The sequence below is a fragment of the Necator americanus genome, chromosome IV (genome assembly GCF_031761385.1).
Source record: "Necator americanus strain Aroian chromosome IV, whole genome shotgun sequence".
Lineage (NCBI taxonomy): Eukaryota > Metazoa > Nematoda > Chromadorea > Rhabditida > Ancylostomatidae > Necator > Necator americanus.
In genome coordinates, this window is record NC_087374.1 from 29750275 (window position 1) to 29768474 (window position 18200).

The following is an 18200-nucleotide window of genomic DNA, read 5'->3' on the forward strand; positions in this document are numbered from 1 at the left end:
AAAAAAATAGTTCTTTTCAAATTCTGTCCATATATACAATAGGAAGACAATTATTTATTGATAATTGCTTGTAATTGCCAACGATTCTTTGTTATTTACCAGAGCTGCCATAGTGAGCATAACGCCAATAGCTGAAATGAACGATGTTTTGCCAAAGTGGTCAGTTTTGTTTCACTACAACTGCTACACCTGGTGGTTGCACCGAAAATATGGAAATACCACTTGTGATAAATCATTTGTCTATTATGGTGTACTCGGTGGTGGTTCTTCCTTCTTCAATGATAGAAAAACATACCTTGCGTTGGCAACAGCGATGAAGGATAGGACCAGAACTGTCGCGATGACAGCGAATTTCATCTGAAACAAGTAGGTAACTAGCAGTTTAGTGAAATTTCCAATTTTTGTTCTCCCCTAATGTTTGCAACATTTCTGAAGTACTCTATGGCTCTCATTGTGAACAACTGCTATTTATAAAATTCTACTGAAGTTCTTTGGAGCTTGAATAAAATTACAGGAATTTTCAATTGTTAGCTGGCATGAAGGGCATGTTACAAAAACGTTCCTGATGTGATTACTGCATACAAAGACAGACTAAATCCAGATTTTTTTTTGTTTTTGTGAAATCGACATATGTTTTGCAGTGGTCGCGAGCACTTCGAAACTACTTGCGGCCATATGTTCTACGAAGTAAATGTAGGCGGAGTCCTCAAAGAAAAGAAAGACTTTTTTCTTCTTAAACAGGGTATCACTTTTTGCGGTGAAGTCCCAAATGTGAAGCAATGGACTGTTGCAAAGTGGATTACGAAGAAAAACCAAAAATTCAGATTTCTGGCACGCCGCTAAAATATGTTATTGACATCGTAAAAAAGGCATAACTTTTGTTGGCTTTCATCAACTTTGCGTCAATTATTGCTCAAACAAAAAGCGAAGAGGAGAGAGAAGGATATGTGCGAAAGCACCGCTGGTGATGTTTTTATTCGTGCACATGGCATATACTATGCGCATATGCTTGACGGGCTGCTAAAATGCGTTTAATGAGATGTACGGTGTTTAAAACACTTTTTAAAACGTGTCCCAATATTTTTTCTCATTGATATGCAACCAATAGCCCGATAATTTCATGTGACGAAATCAAGTGTTCTCCACTTGATGGAAGAGGAATCGGCGCTTAATTGCAGCATGAATTTCAGATCAACGCAGGACATTGTCGAAACATATATGTCGATTTCAAGATTGAGATTATAAGTTGTAAGTTTTCCGATTTCGAATGAAGAAAAAACTGAATTCAGTCTACTTTTGTATGCAATAATCACATAAAGAGCTTTATTTTTTTGCTGCAAAAATTAGGAAAGAGCAAGAATTGGAGGCTCCAGCTAACCTATAGTTGCCTATTTTTCAGCCAACAATTTATATAAATAGCAATTATTACAATGAGGCCCATAAAATAATTTAGAAACTTTGCAAACACCAAGGAAGAACAAGAATTGGAGGCTCCAGCAAACCTATAGTTACCTACTTGTTCCAGATAAAATTTTTTGTCGTCGCGACAATTCTGATCCTATCCTTAATCGCTGTTGCCAACGTAAGGTGTGTTTTTCTATCATTGAAGAAGGAAGAACAACCACCGAGTACACCGTAATAGATAACTGATTTATCACAAATAGTATTTCCAGATTTTCTGTTGCAACCACCAGGTGATAGCAGTTGTAGTGAAACAAAATTGAACGTATTGGCTTTTTCACGCCTTGCTGTTTTGGAAAGCAACAAGGTGATGTTTGCAAATAGGACCAATTATCAATAAATAGTTGTCTTCTCATCGCATTCATGAACAAATGACGAAAGGATGTGATTCAAGTGTTCCTGGCTTTCCTATACAGAATTTCTTGCTCCAACCCTCCTCCAAAGAAGGCTGCACAATTCTGCTGCTCGTCGTATATAGCTACCAGTCTGAACGTTCGACTGGAGCCTGACTTCAGACATTCTTTGGTGTTCGCTTCACTCCCCTTCACTGATCAATGAAAATTAATAGTAGTGGTATCTTCTGTGAAATTAGATTTGTGTTATTCAAACAACGCTTTCCACGTTTGGAAAATATTCAAACCTCAGTTCCAAACACTTCTCAATGCCAATATAATACGGATACGAATGGAGAGCATTTCTCGAAGTATGGGTTTTCCTCCAGTTTTCCCGCAACAGTTATCACAGAATGATGTTTCAATGTAAAATGACGTGAACAACATTATCGTACTGATAAAGATAACGCTCCACTTCAGATCATGTAAGCTGTTGGCTACTATTTAAAAAGCCGTTTGCATGGGTGTTTCCACTTTTTGAAGAAGCCTTGTTACCAACCTAAAGCAAAGGAGATAGTTATTCGGAGTCATAGAAAAGAAATGCAATGTGTGCAGTGGCCACCGCTATGAAACCGTTGTAACACCTTCCACCTTTTCACCTCTTCCACCATGCACACGAAATTATTGCGACCCAATGCGACGCCGCGAGACCCGTCTCACCCCTCTATCTTTCACTTTTGTTATTCAAAAAAATGAGGAAGAAAGCGTTGTTTGAATAACACAAATCTAATTTCACAGAAGATACCACTACTATTAATTTTCATTGATCAGTGAAGGGGAGTGAAGCGAACACCAAAGAATGTCTGAAGTCAGGCTCCAGTCGAACGTTCAGACTGGTAGCTATATACGACGAGCAGCAGAATTGTGCAGCCTTCTTTGGAGGAGGGTTGGAGCAAGAAATTCTGTATAGGAAAGCCAGGAACACTTGAATCACATCCTTTCGTCATTTGTTCATGAATGCGATGAGAAGACAACTATTTATTGATAATTGGTCCTATTTGCAAACATCACCTTGTTACTTTCCAAAACAGCAAGGCGTGAAAAAGCCAATACGTTCAATTTTGTTTCACTACAACTGCTATCACCTGGTGGTTGCAACAGAAAATCTGGAAATACTATTTGTGATAAATCAGTTGTCTATTACGGTGTACTCGGTGGTTGTTCTTCCTTCTTCAATGATAGATGAATGAATGAAAAACACACCTTACGTTGGCAACAGCGATAAAGGATAGGATCAGAATTGTCGCGACGACAAAGAATTTTATCTGGAACAAGTAGGTAACTATAGGTTTGCTGGAGCTTCCAATACTTGCTCTTTCCTAATTTTTGCAGCAAAAAATAAAGCTCTTTATGTGATTATTGCATACAAAAGTAGACTGAATTCAGTTTTTTCTTCATTCGAAATCGGAAAACTTACAACTTATAATCTCAATCTTGAAATCGACATATATGTTTCGACAATGTCCTGCGTTGATCTGAAATTCATGCTGCAATTAAGCGCCGATTCCTCTTCCATCAAGTGGAGAACACTTGATTTCGTCACATGAAATTATCGGGCCATTGGTTGCATATCAATGAGAAAAAATATTGGGACACGTTTTAAAAAGTGTTTTAAACACCGTACATGTCATTAAACGTGTTTCAGCAGTCCGTTAACCATATGCGCGTAGCATATGTCATGCGCATATCGTTAACGGGCTGCTAAAACGCACGAATAAAAAGATCTCCAGCGATGCTCTTCGCACATATCCCCTCTCCCCTCTTTGCTTTTGGTTTAAGCAATACTTGACGCAAAATTTTGAAAATTTCGAAAGCCAACAAAAGTTACGCCTTTTTTACTATGTCAATACCATGTTTTAGCGGCGTGCCAGAAATCTGAATTTTTGGTTTTTCTTCGTGATCCCACGGATCTCCCTCACTAGAGGGATCACAGCCGGTTAGTCGCGAGGCTACGTGGCGCGTCCCCAGGTGGCGGATAGGGGGCTAAACGCGGACCAAAAGCGACCTTGCGCTTGCCCAGAGACGCAGGTGGATTCAGGGGATGGACTCCCTGTTTCTGCTGAGCCAGGACTGACTCATGACATCCTTGTATCCCACGTCGGTCCGGCCAAAAGCCTGCAATAAAGTGACTGGGAGGTGCAAGGGAGGCGGTTTGGAGTTGCCTCCAACAAATAAGCTCCACATGTCCACACCGGGAGAACGAAAGTTCTCCCAGAAACTCATGGGACTAGAGGCTTGCAACCTGCCCATGGGTTTTAAAATTTTCAAGCAAAACGCAGTAATAGAAAAGAGTCTCCTGATTCCGGAGGAAAGCCTGGTACGGTAGCGCTAGGTAGGACGGGGTTGCAGGAGTCATGTAGGCTACCAAAACGGAAAAGGACTAGGATGGCGATCTGTACTTATAACGCACGTACGCTTGCATCGGAAGCGGCCATCGAAGATCTGATGATGCAAGCCAAGAAGATCAAGTACGACGTCATCGGACTGACCGAGACGAGACGACGTCACCCTCTCAACGCCGTATATGAAACTGGAGAAGAACTGTTCTTAGGAACATGCGACAGTAGAAGTGTTGGTGGAGTTGGCGTCCTCGTCAACACGAGTATGGCAAAGAACATCGACTCTTTTGAACAACTTACGACCCGAATCGGACGTCTGCGGATGAGAAGATGTGGACCAATACCAGCTTTGACTATCTTCGTCGTTTACGCTCCAACATCAAGCTACGAAGAAGAAGAAGTCGAAGCTTTCTATATGGACCTGGAGAAGTTCTACCAAGAAGATCATGCCTTCTACAAGGTCATAGTTGGCGATTTCAACGCTAAGGTTGACCCAAGAAGAACGCCGGAGGAACTTCACATCGGGACCCACGGCCTACAATGGAATGACCAGGGAGAGAGGCTCTCCGAGTTCATCATGACGACTAAGACCATCCATTGGAACTCGCAATTTCAGAAGCCCTCTTCTTTACGCTGGACGTGGGAGTCACCCGGTGGAGGGTACCGTAATGAAATAGACCACATCATCGTCAATAAAAGGTTCTGCCTGACGGACGTCGGTGTTGTACCAAAGTTCTATACGGGATCGGACCATCGCCTCCTCCGAGGAAGATTTTCCTTCACAAGGAGAGCAGAGAAAGCCGCCAAGTTCAGAGAGAGAAGTCCCAGGACTACCATCAACTGGGATCTCTTCGCTACGCTAGCCGGCTTTTGGGAAGATTCTGCAATGGACAACATCGACGAGGAATATGACCGGCTTGTCGAACACCTTCACGACTGCGCGAAGAAGGCTGAGAGTTTTAAAACCACCAAGAGGCGTCTGTCTCTTGAAACTCTTGAGCTGATACGCCAGCGTGGAGCAGCACGAGCCGCAGGGAACCAAGAACTCACGTCCGAGCTCGCAAGGTTTTGCCGAGAGGCGATAAAGGAAGACCTTAAAGAGAGAAGAGCAGAAGTGCTGGCTGAAGCTGCAGAGGCGGGGAAAAGCATCCGTTATGCCCGTCGAGACTTCGCCAGTCGCAAGACGAGGATGACTGCTCTCCGGAACCCAAAGGGAACAGCCATTGCATCGAGAAGGGGGATGGAGAAAATCACCTACGACTTCTACTCTGATCTCTTCGACAGCCATGTCCACTTGCCTCCTCACCATCTGAGGCAAGATGGACAAGTCATTCCAGAGGCTCTCCCGTCCGAAATACGACATGCTATCATGTCGGTAAGAAATCGTACGGCACCCGGTCCCGACAGAATAAGACCAGAACACCTGAAGAGCCTTCCGCCAGTACTCATCAACACCCTGGCGAGGCTCTTTACACGTTATCTGTCGGAATGCAAGGTTCCTAAACAGTGGAAGACCAGCAAGACCGTGTTGTTGTATAAAAAGGGAGATCCACATGACATCGGCAACTATCGCCCAATCTGCCTACTGTCCGTCATCTACAAGCTCTTTACAAGAGTAATCCTTAATAGGATTGAAAAAGTCTTGGATGAAGGACAGCCATGCGAGCAAGCAGGGTTTCGAAAAGGATTCAGCACGATTGACCACATTCACACTGTTTCGAAACTCATCGAGGTATCACGAGAGTACAAGATGCCGCTCTGTCTCACCTTCATCGACTTAAAGAAGGCTTTCGACTCGGTTGAGACGGAAGCGGTCGTGGAAGCCTTGGACAACCAAGGCGTCCCTACTCAATATATAAAGGTACTTCGAGAGTTGTACAGTAACTTCACGACTGGAATCTCGCCATTCTACAAGAACATCATCATTGACGTGAGGAGGGGGGTCCGACAGGGTGATACAATTTCACCCAAAATATTCACAGCCACCTTCGAGAACGCAATGCGAAAGTTGGAATGGGACGACATGGGAGTGAAGGTTGATGGTCGGCAGCTACACCACTTGCGCTTTGCTGATGACATCGTACTGGTAACACCTAGCATCAGCCAAGCGGAACGAATGCTGACCGAATTCGACGAAACATGTGGATGCATCGGTCTTCAGCTGAATCTACAAAAGACGATGTTCATGCGGAACGGATGGGTCTCGGATGCCCCATTCACGCTCAACGGAACGAACATATCCGAATGCACCAGCTACGTTTATCTGGGTCGGGAACTGAACATGATGAACGACCTGACCCCCGAGCTGGGCAGGAGGAGACGAGCGGCTTGGGGAGCGTACAAGAGCATCGAGGATATAGTGAAGAAGACCAGGAACACCCGGCTCCGTGCTCACCTCTTCAACACCACCGTACTTCCTACTTTGACCTATGTTTCGGAAACCTGGGAATTTCGCAAGCAGGAAGAAAACGCGGTGTGCGTCATTGAACGCGCAATTGAGAGAGTGATGCTAGGAGTATCCCGTTTCACGCAAGTGAGGGACGGGATTCGAAGTTCTCTCCTACGTCAGCGATCGAAGATTGGAGACGCCGCCGCGTTTGCCAAGGAAAGTAAAACAAGGTGGGCCGGACACGTGATGCGCTTTAATGACAACCGTTGGACCAGAGCCGTGAGCGACTGGGTTCCCCGCGATATTAAGCGCACTACAGGAAGACCGCCGACCCGATGGTCAGATTTCTTCACGAAGTCCTTGAAAGAAAAATATGATGCTCTTCGTGTCCCACGCGAAAGGAGGAACCACTGGGCTACTCTGGCACGCGATCGGGACAAATGGAAGAATTACTGGCGCCCGCTCGACCAGTTCGAAGATCAACGGGAGTCAAGGTGATCAAGGTGATCTTCGTGATCCACTTTGCAACAATCCATTCCTTCACAGTTGGGACTGCACCGCAAAAAGTGATACCCTGTTTGAAAAGAAAAACTTCTTCTGCTTACTGAGACTCCACCTACATTTACTTTGTAGAAAATGTGGCCGCAAATAGTTCCCAAGTGCTCGCGACCACTGCAAAACGTATGTCGAATTAACAAAAACAAAATCTGAATTTAGTCTCTTTTTGTATGCAGTAATCACATCAGGAATGTTTTTTTTAGGATGCCCCTCATGCCAGCTAACAATTGAAAATTCCTGTAATTTTATTCAAGTTGCTAAGAACATCCGTACAATTTTATAAATAGCAGTTGTTCACAATGAGAGCCATAAAGTACTTCAGAAATTTTGCAAACATCAGGGAAGAACAAGAATTGAAGGTCTCAGCAAACCTATAGTTACCCACTTGTTTCAGATGAAATTCCTTGTCGTCGCGACAGTTCTGGTCCTATCTTTCATCGCTGTTGCCAACGCAAGGTATGTTTTTCTATCATTGAAGAAAGAAGATCAACCACCGTGTACACCATAATAGATAACTGATTAATCAAAAATAGTTTTTCTATATTTTCTGGTGCAACTACCAAATGACAGAAGTTGTAGTGAAACGAAATTGACCACTTTGACATAACATCGCTCATTTCAGCTACTGGCGTTATGCTCATTCTGGCAACTCTGGTAAATAACAAAAAAACGTTGACAATTACAAGCAATCATCAATAAATAGTTGCCTTCCTATTGTGTATATTGGCAGAATATGAAAAGAATTATTACAGTGAAAATGTAACTATTTTTCTATTGTTGCATTTACTGTAGAAAATAAGAATGATTGATTGAATGTGAATGATGCAAAAATCGGCTTCTTTATTGTGTGAACAAAATTTCTAGTTCAACATAATATAAATGAGATAAGAATTAGAAAAATTTAGAATTATTAAAAGCAGCATACCATGAATCTGAGGTGGTGCGTATTTCAGGTGGAGTATCCGTATACGGGGACGCTACGCGTGCAAGAGTGGTGCGCTGCAATAGAAGGCATCGTACTAAATAGCATTCACGGGCCGGCTGCTTGCAGTGATTCAGGGAGAGATGAGCGGAAGTACCCCGGTCTCCATAATCTTCGACCCCGTGTACGGATAATCCATCTGAAATCCGTACCATCCCAGATTCGTAGTATGCTGCCTTTAGTAATTCCAAATTATCTCACTTATATTACGTTGAACTGGAAATTTTGTTCACACAATAAAGAAGCCTATTTCTGTATCATTCAACCTAAGTGTGATCACCTTGATCACGTTGACTCCCGTTGAGCTTCGAACTGGTCGAGCGGGCGCCAGTGATTCTTCCATTTGTCCCGATCGCGTGCCAGTGTAGCTCGTGGTTCATCCTTTCGCGTGGGACACGAAGAGCATCGTAGTTGTCTTTGAAGGACTTAGTAAAGAAATCAAACCATTGGGTCGGCTGTCTTCCTGTACTGCGCTTAATATCGCGGGGAACCCAGACGCTCACGGCTCTGGTTTAGCGGTTGTCGTTAAAGCGCATCACGTGTCCGGCCCACCTTATTTTAGTTCCATCTCGGCGGCGTCTCTAACTTTCGATCGGTGACGTAGGAGAGAACTTGGAATTCCGTCCCTCACTTGCGTAAAACGGGATACTCTTAACATCACTCTCTGTTGAAGTGGTGTTGAAGAGGTGAGCAGCATGGAGCCGGGTGTTCCTGGTCTTCATTACTACATCCTCGATGCTATTATACGCTCTCAAAGCCGCTCGTCTCTTCCAGCTCGGGTGTCAGGTCGTTCATCATGTTCAATTCCGAATCAGAATGGCGAAATTCCGGTCCTGAAGTTACTGTGCAACTCTCGAACTACCTTTATGTACTGAGTAGGGACGCCTTGGTTGTCCAAGGCTTCCACGACCGCTTCCGTCTCAAGTGAGTCGAAGGCCTTTTTCTAGTCTATGAAAGTGAGAGCGACATCTTGTACTCTCGTGATACCTCGATGAGTTTCGAAACAGTGTGAATGTGGTATATCGTGCTTTTTCCTTTTCGAAAACCTGCTTGCTCGCATGGCTGTCCTTCATCCAAGACTTTTTCAATCCTATTAAGGATCAGTCTTGTAAAGAGCTTGTAGATGACGGACAGTAAGCAGATTGGGCGATACCTGCCGATGTCAATGTGGATCTCCCCTTTTATACAACAACACGGTCTTGCTAATCATTTCGACAGATAACGTGTAAAAGGCCTCGCCAGGGTGTTGATGAGTGCTGGCGGAAGGTTCTTCAGGTGTTCTGGTCTTATTCTGTCGGGATCGGGTGCCGTACGATTTCTTACCAACATGATAGCATGTCGTATTTTGGACAGGAGAACCTCTGGAATGAAATTTCTATCTTCCCTCAGACGGTGAGGAGGCAGGAAGTGGACATGGCTGTCAGATCAGACTAGAAGTCGTAGATGATTTTTCTCATCCCTCTTCTCGATGCAATGGTTGTTCCCTGTGGGTTCGCAAGACCAGTCATCCTCATTATGCGACCGGCGAAGTCTCGACAGGCATAGCAGATGCTTTTCCCCACCTCTGCAGCCTCAGCCAGCACTTCTGTTCTTCTCTCTTTAAGGTCTTCCTTTATTGGCGCTCTGCAAAGCTTTGCGAGCTCGGACTCTCAGTCTTCTTCGCGCAACGTTCATTATTCCTCGTCGATGTTGTCCATTGCGGAATCTTCCCAAAAGCCGGCTAGCGTAGTGAAGAGATCCCTGTTGATGATAGTTCTGGGATGTCTCTCTCTGAACTTGGCGGCTTTTTCTGCTCTCCTTGTGAAAGAAAATCTTCCTCGGAGGAGGCGATGGTCCGATCCCGCATAGAACTTTGGCACAACAGCGACGTCTGTCAGGCAGAACCTTTTATTGACGATGTTGTGGTTTATATCATTACGGTACCCTCCACCGGGCAACTCCCATGTCCAGCGTAGAGAAAGGTGCTTTTGGAATGGCGAGTTCCCATGGATGGTCTCATGATGAACACGGAGAGCCTCTCCCCTGTTCATTCCATTGTAGGCCGTGGTTCCCGATGTGAAGTTCCTCAGGCGTTCTTCTTGGGCCAATTTTGGCATTGAAATCGCCAATTGTGACTTTGTAGAAAGCATGATCTGCTTGGTAGAACTTCTCCAGGTCCATATAGAAAGTTTCGACTTCCTCTTCTTCGTAGCTTGATTTTTGAGCGTAAGCGACGAGCGAAGTCAAAGCTTGTGTTGGACCACATCTTCTCATCCGCAGACGTCCGATTCCGGTAGTGAGTTGTTTGAAAAAGCCGATGTTCTTTCCCATACTCATGTTGATAAGGTTGCTAACTCCAGCAACTCATCCACCGCCTCATGATTGTAAGAACACTCCTCCATTTTTATCTACTTCATTCAGTGAGTGGAATCGTTTGGTTTCGGTCAGATTGAAAATGTTGTGCTTATCCTTCCTGGCCTGCATCTGATCTTCAATGGCCGCATCCGATCCAACCGTGCGTGCGTTATAAGTTCGTCCTTTTTCGTTTCAGTATGACAGATGACTTCTGCAACCCCGTCCTTCCCGACGCTACCGTAGCCAAGCTTCCCTCTGGAGTCAGGGGACTCGTTCTCATTAATGTGAGATGCATACAATTTTGAAATCCATGAACGCGTTGCGAGCCTTTAGTCTCATGAGTTTTTGAGAGAACGTTGTGTTCTCCTGGGGCACGACGGATGTAGCTTCCTTGTTGGAGCGACTCCAACCGCCTCCTTTGCACCTCCCAATCACTTGATTGCTGGCTTCCGGCTGGATCGACACATGAGATGCAATGATATCAAGAGTCGATCCTAGCTCAACAAAAACGGGGAGTATATCTCCTGAATCCACCTGTCGCTTTTGGTCCGCGATTAGCCCCTGTCCGCCACCTTGGAACGCGCCACGCAGCCTCACAACTAAACGGGTGTGATCCCTCTAATGAATGTATACTAGTATATTTTAAATTTGCTATGTTCTTTGGTTAGTACCCTCCAGTGCAATATAAAATCTTGGATGGGTAAGTCTACTTGCAAAAACAGCATGACTGAGCATCACGAGTAACAAATTATGACTTCATCCTGTTCCCATCATTTTATTGTTGTCTCTTCTTCAATTAATCTCTTCACAGATTCCTGTTTTTTCCACTATTGCAAACTACTACTTATTTTGCTTTGGATTAGCCACACTTCTCCACTAGTGAGACTCGAGGGGGGCTAGCATTAAAGTGTTTGTCCTCAAATCACTGTTGGCATCTGAACTCTTATCAATTTTCAGTGCATTGATTACTGAATGATTTAAACACACTGGGCAACAATGCCGAATATTTTCTAATTAATCCATTATTCTTCAAACTTACTACTTTGATTTGAAAAGATCAATCTCATTTTTAATAGAGCAATGCTTCCTCTTCAAGTATCATCTTTTATTCTGGCATTGGTTCCATGCATTATTTCCTATAAAATGGTTCTTTTCGTTCCAAATATGGCCAATAGTCAAGTAAGTACAGCAACTTTCTGAGAACTCTTCATAATTTGGAATCCTTTTGACTGTCAAGTTTCAGGTTCTTTTCAACAGTCGAGTAGCTGAAACGCTCGCAAAGGCAGGTCATGATGTCACAATGCTGATGATAACCGCAATTGATGACTTTGACTCCAAAGACGTTAAAATTATGAAAGAAGTCAAAAGTACGTGAGCGTCAGTTTACAGATAAAGTCTTCGTAACATAGATGTCAGCAAATAATATTTGTTTGAGTACTTGTTCTTTTACATAAGAATATCAAGTCGCAATTCCAAATCGGTTCCTTAATCATACACCTGATAATCATGCGTTGATATATTCATCAAAGATTTAGAATCTCTCGTTATCAGAAAAGAGTCTGAAAACAACTCAATAGCAGATGCGTGGTCAGTGAAAAGACTGAAATTTTTTTGCTTCAGCATTTGTCCAATGACCAGCAACAGGTGGTAGTCTGATGACGCGAATTCCGAGGAATACTATAGATTCGCCTACTCATGACAGAGTACATCGACAGCTGATCATCAGTGGTAGCTAGGAAAATGGGAAATTTTGAAGAGTATGCATGTGTAAAAAAGCGGGAAGGTGTAGCGCAATCGGAAAGAAGTTAGGCTGCGAATACACGCTTAATCCATGGTTCGAATCCGCCTCAGCGCCAACGGTGCCCCTCATCGACAGATTACTGCCATACTCGTTTGGGAGGATAAAAACATTGAACATTACATCGGTAGCGCAGGAGGTAGGCCAAAACGCGTAGAACATCAACGATTACGAACTGTTGTCAAAAATGTTGATTCATTCCGAGCGATTGATGTGCTAAATACTTTATCCTTTAGAGTTATTATTTTCAGTTTCATTCATGAAGTTAGAAGTTGACGAAAATAATTACATATGTGCAAGAAATAGTCAGCCTAATAAATTTTTTCGTTAAGGCGTTGTTTAGACAAGAATTTCTTTTCAGCTGCATCGTATCACCTGATGCATAAAGCGACTGTTACAAATTTGACGTTGACATCATCTTTCCTCATATGTGTATAATGGATAAAAGTGTAGTTCATGAGTAGTATGATCGCGCTCACCTAATCTAAGTTCTCTGTAAAGTAAGTCCTGCTGACGCAGACATGTGTGATTTCGGCTCCAGAGCTACTCAGCTTGTTAGGAAAAAAGCGAGCAATTCCAGAGCTGCTCAGCTTCTTCCACCCAATTAATATATTGCACGTACAAATAAGGTTTGAGGGCTTTTTTGTAACTTTGAAGTTTTATTCAGGGGAACGTGTACATTGTATTTTATTCAAAGTATTGTCCCTCGTTAGCTACGAATTTTCTTCATATTTCAGGTGGCATAAGGATTCCGAGTTGGGCAAATTCCTCGTCCTTTAAGGCTACCCAATAATCGACCCAATTTTTGGCTTTTTCATAAGAAGTGAAGTGCAGCTCGGCCAGGCTGCTGGTCATCGACCCTGGCAGTGGAAAGGAGCAATGTCTGTTGAATACAGCGGGTGGAATAGGACATCCCATTGAAGCGCCTCTAAAGTATCCTTGACGACTTTTGCGCTGTGCTCAAGCGAATGTGCTCAAGCGTTATCGTGCTGTAAGATCACTTTGTTATGTATTTTGGCATATTGAGGGCGTTTGAGCTTCAATGCTCTCCTCATTGCATCAAGTGATGTTGATAACATTCTTCAATGTTTTGTCAGGTTTTGTTAGGTTGGAGAGCTCATATTCGGATCACTCCGAGCTGATCCTAGTAGATCCAAAGCATTAGCTTCTTGCCATATTCTTGTTGGTCGTTGAGGTTGATGCTGACCTCACCATTTTCATAAAAGACCGTAAAGACCGATAAGCGGTGGTGGATTCTCGTTTTTTTTTGAAAGTTAAAATCACAAAGCACAGCATACGGGCACGTCAAGCAATGAATGAACGCATATATATAACCAGAATCGAATGGATCGAAATCATACAAATTTTGCGAAATCTCATTCTTATTTTCAGCTCCAAAGCCATTTAATCCCTGATAATGATAGATTTCAGGGGAGGATGGGCATCAACACTAACCACTGATAACTTATTTCTGTAAGAACAATAATTTGCTCATGGAGATACTGGTTCAGGAGCATTATGGGCGATTGGCAGAAACTGCCCTCTTTCTGTTTAGCCCAGCAGACCTTTGCAAAGTGTTTAAATGGACTGCGATGTAAACTCGAACAAGCAGTCAAGGTTCAGCAGCACAACTTTCATATTGTTGAAGCAGTGTTTGTTTAGCTCATCGAGTAAATGCGTCCAGTGGCGTGAAAAAGAAGACTTTTGAAGAAGAACAGAGCAAATTTGCATTTGAGGCGAGGATTTTTATAGAAATTAGGTATATTGGAGTAGAAATAAGCAATGGTAGTATCTGTGAAGTTATGAGCAATGTATTAAGGACTTCCTTACTTAGGATTCATCTGCATGGGATCCCAGATTGAGAGAACACGTGAATCGTATGGCGACCTTTCTGAGCATGTCTTGCCGAAGTAAGTGGTATTTTTTGGAACCTTCTACCATGCTATCCAGTATAATACAATACATTTAAGAACGAAGCCTAATAAAATGGAAATTGGAACAAAATTAAAGTCTAATTAATTAATTAAAGACAAAATTTACATTATGAATATGAGTGTGGTTCTGCTAAGTTTCCCTAGATATCCAAAAACAACTGCGTTCGTTCCCAAGATGTACAAGAAGTTGGAACGGGCCAAATGGTTAGAAACAGAGAATTTCTAAACTGGTTGGAGATGGAAAAATTTGTGCCGCATTTATGGGCGAGCAGACAAAAATCAATGAAAAAAGAAGAAAAAGGAATAAGAAAATCAATGAAAAGGGAAACTGAGCAACTCTCATAGTCGTAACCCACACTCCGAGGTCATCATTTTTTGTAGTTTCCCGACTCCTTCAGTTTTGTGATACGCTGCCTTTACGTTGGGAGCCAGTTGAGAGAATAATATCGTTTTCAAACTGATTGTTTTTCTCTCAGAAATGGTTGAAAACAGGGGATTTTTGAATTGGTTGGAGGCGGAAAAATTCGACCTCGCATTTTCTCATATGTACGACGTCTGTCCAATCGGTCTAATTCACTATGCGAAGATCCCATCATGGATTTGGCTTAACAGGTAGAGAAGGTGTTTGAACGCTGCTCACTTTTCATTAACCTTTCGTTTTTCAAGTGGCGCTCATAGGGACTTTATGGCTTATTACATGGGAGTCCCAAGTATTCCCAGCTACACTCCAAGTAAGTCTCCTTTTTTCAATGATTATGAGACGCAGTTCGTTCCTCAACAATGCTGTTTTCCTCTTTGAAGACCATAGTTTTTTTCTACTAAACTCTATGACTTTACAGCAATGATCATGGAAAGCTCTGACCATATGAATTTCATAGAAAGGACAAAAAGTTTGATTGGTCACACATTAGTCCCATTCGTGTGGAGAAGGTTAGCAGAACAACAGTTATTTTACCTTGTTCTTAGAAGCAGGGCATCACTTTTGAAACGAGTATATTCGTGCTGTGTGCTCAACTGACTAATGGGGACTCGTCCGCCTCTGCACACGGCTTTTCTTTTCATAGAGGAAAATTTCTCTTCACTTCGCACTGTCGCAACCAATTTCATGTCGCGCTCATCGGTTGTACTCAACTCGATGCGACTATCTGCGCAAAAAAGAAAGATCGTGTTCCTTTTCTTCTCGTATTTTTCCAAAAGCACTTTGTGCACATGCGTTTACAGGATATTTGCGGATGACGAGACGGCTATTTTCCGAGAGCTGATTGGCCCCGATTTTCCTGATTTAGTGGACGTAGCAAAGAAGTGCCCTCTGGTAGGCTATTCAGCATTGGAAATTGAACTGATGACGTTTGAAGTTATTAAATAGGTTATGGTGAATTTAAACGAGCTTTATGATTTTCCTCGACCAACATTGGCGAAAATTGCAAACATCGGTGGGATTGGAATCCAGGAAAAGGATGCAAAACCATTGCCACAAGTAGTAATTTTTGTTTGTAGGATTTTTCTACTGAAGTACTTCACTATTATTTACTATAACGGAATCTGTTCGGACATTCCTAACATCAATTCTATGAACTCAGACTCGTCATTTCATTTCTCGGAAACAATCTCGTGATTTAGGAATTCCAAGAGATAGTAGACACCGCTGAGGGCATAGTGGTGTTTTCTTTCGGGACGGTAGCTCCTAGCCACAAAATGCCTTCTAAATGGAAAATGGCTTTCATTGATGCTTTCAAACGTTTCCCCAGATACCACTTCTTATGCAAATACCAAGGAACGGATTTACATGGTCAGTTATTGAAATCGGAACAGTGTGTAGATGGGAATGATTCCTGCTGATCTTTTTCTTAGTCTTATATTTTAAGCGAATGCTTCTGAAAACCCTGTACGTTTTATAAATGCCAAATAATTCAGAGAAGGATTGAAATCGAAGGCACTTCTCTGCTTCATGAACGGTGTTCTAAAGAAATCTTTTCATAGGTAAGATCTCGCCAAATATTCACTTGTTCAAATGGCTTCCACAATCTGATCTCCTACAAAACCCAAAAACAAAAGCATTCATTTCACACGGAGGGTACAACAGTGTGCAAGTGAGTGAACAATTCTTGCTATATAGTAATAACTGTATATTTCCATGATATTCAGGAGGCAATCTCAGCCGGTGTTGCGATGATCACTATACCCTCGTTTGGTGACCAACCAAAAAACGCTAAAATAGCTGAAAAACACCAATTTGCTGTCAGTATTCGTAAGAGTGATCTTAGCGCGGATACGATAGCTGAAGCTCTCAGTAAAATACTTGGTGATAAAAGGTCTTTTTTCTCCTCGCACCGATACCAATATGGCAATTTTTGACTTTAATCGGTTATTGCAGCTACTCTCAAAAAATCAGGCGACTCTCACAGATGGTAAAGAAGAAGCCAGTAAGTACGTCGCACTTACTGGTCTCGTGGGCCGAATTTGTGGCCGAGTTCAAAACGTTGGATAATCTCGTACCGGCTGGAAACAAACTCAACTTTTTCCAGTATCATTCTCTTGATGTGGTTGCATTCCTCCTACTTATGCTGAATATCATTTTATACATTTCCTGGAAATTGCTGAAATTCGTAACAGTGAAATTATATTTGATACTTTCCCGTTCCAAGAAGGAAAAGAGAGCTTGATGTGTTCCTATCTAACCTCTGTCACTTCCTCGATTTGAAGTGGTCGTAAATGTCTCTTTTTAAATTCTCTACCTAGAAATAATATTTCTAAGTAGAAAATTTAAAAAGAATTTCTAGGTTGTTGCCATCTCATCATAGACTCGTTGCCTGCATTGGTTTTCATGCATTACAGCGGAACAAATGCGTTGGAGTAGCAATAGTCAATAAATTGCGATGAAGAATGTTCTGTCATTGCCGCGCAGGATACTAAGTACTTTATTCGGTAACCCCTCTAACATGGGTGTTTATATGGTACAATAAAGGCGAAGTGAATTGATGCTTTGCACATGTGTTCGTAGAGCTAGTTTATGGGGCACAAGACAAATTTGCCTAGAATGAATCGTCTTCGCAATCGACGATTCAGAAACAACTCGTCGATAGTCACATTTAAGCAACAGCCAAGATTGTTAACAAACGTTATTAAGGCCAACTGGCCAACGGCTAACGACCACACCGCGATGGGTTCCGAGAGGGGTTGCTGCATTTGAATGTTCCATCCCATCTAGATGTTCCTTAATACGAACACAAAGAGGTCACCCTGTTTCTCCAATGTATTATTCGCCGCATGTTTTGCACGAAATAAAATAAACTACGCTAGAGACCATGCAGTCGCCTGCCTTACCAAATAGACATGTTACACAGTTTTGAGTCAGACAAATGCGGTCGTAAATTCTGTTTGGGACTATTTGCTTCTTGAGATTTGCGGGAGGTATTTCCACAGCTCTCTCTTGACTCATACCACAACTAACGAGACTGGCCCTTATCGCCTTATTCAGGTCGTCGGTTATGAAAGGTAAGCAGAAATTGATCTTTTTGGAGTCATCCACCGTGGTATAATCTCGCTGCGCAGTAAGACCTGGACTACGAGGTGCATCAACAATGTAATCATCAAAAGTTGCGATAGGTTAATCGCATCGATCCGCTGCTGAACATCAGATGTCACCCTTACGGCTGTCCTAAACATGTTCCAAATGACTGATTTCTTTGTTTTCCAAGTGTGAGCGAGAAGACAGTGAACTAATATGTTTTTACTACTAGGTTTTCAAGACCATCGTGTCTTCCACTCACCGCTGGACCACTGTATTTCCACGTTGAGGAAAGACAGCCAACTTTCTTCGGATTCAGAAACAATTTCACAGAAAAAATCTTCGTCTTCACTAAGGCGTACAGGTTTAGTCTCTGTTTCAATGAACCTCGTTTTCAGTCATCCCTTCCCTTTAATTCCATTTAAGTTGAATAAGCGAGAGTGGGATTTTTTTTTAGTCTTTGTCACACATGAGAATCATATAAAATGCGTTCACTGTTTCTTAT

The 18200-nt window shown here is 42.7% G+C and overlaps 4 protein-coding genes across 5 annotated transcripts; 2 read left to right on the forward strand and 2 right to left on the reverse strand.

Annotated features, from left to right (window-relative positions):
• Positions 1–4238: 4238 nt before the first annotated feature.
• Positions 4239–7079, forward strand: RB195_003194 (uncharacterized protein; the record flags this gene model as incomplete). Its single annotated transcript, XM_064200747.1, has 1 exon — positions 4239–7079. The coding sequence occupies one exon, from the start codon at positions 4239–4241 to the stop codon at positions 7077–7079; it is 2841 nt and encodes a 946-aa protein (XP_064056628.1).
• A 2715-nt stretch (positions 7080–9794) lies between these two features.
• RB195_003195 (uncharacterized protein) lies at positions 9795–10250 on the reverse strand (the record flags this gene model as incomplete). Its single annotated transcript, XM_064200748.1, has 1 exon — positions 9795–10250. One exon carries the CDS (start codon positions 10248–10250, stop codon positions 9795–9797), a length of 456 nt encoding a protein of 151 aa, XP_064056629.1.
• On the reverse strand, positions 10117–10431 carry RB195_003196 (uncharacterized protein; the record flags this gene model as incomplete). The annotated part of the gene is made up of 1 exon (XM_064200749.1): positions 10117–10431. The coding sequence occupies one exon, from the start codon at positions 10429–10431 to the stop codon at positions 10117–10119; it is 315 nt and encodes a 104-aa protein (XP_064056630.1).
• Positions 10432–11535: 1104 nt separating this feature from the next.
• RB195_003197 (uncharacterized protein) lies at positions 11536–16850 on the forward strand (the record flags this gene model as incomplete). 2 transcript variants are annotated; one of them, XM_064200750.1, is made up of 13 exons in its annotated part: positions 11536–11634; positions 11699–11822; positions 13916–13989; positions 14088–14163; positions 14664–14799; positions 14854–14918; positions 15027–15117; positions 15409–15499; positions 15554–15664; positions 15808–15976; positions 16168–16277; positions 16333–16499; positions 16562–16850. In XM_064200750.1, the coding sequence occupies 13 exons, from the start codon at positions 11536–11538 to the stop codon at positions 16848–16850; spliced, it is 1602 nt and encodes a 533-aa protein (XP_064056631.1). The 2 variants fall into 2 exon arrangements, with proteins under 2 accessions (XP_064056631.1, XP_064056632.1); XM_064200751.1 differs by having other exon boundaries at positions 11599–11634.
• Positions 16851–18200: the final 1350 nt, after the last annotated feature.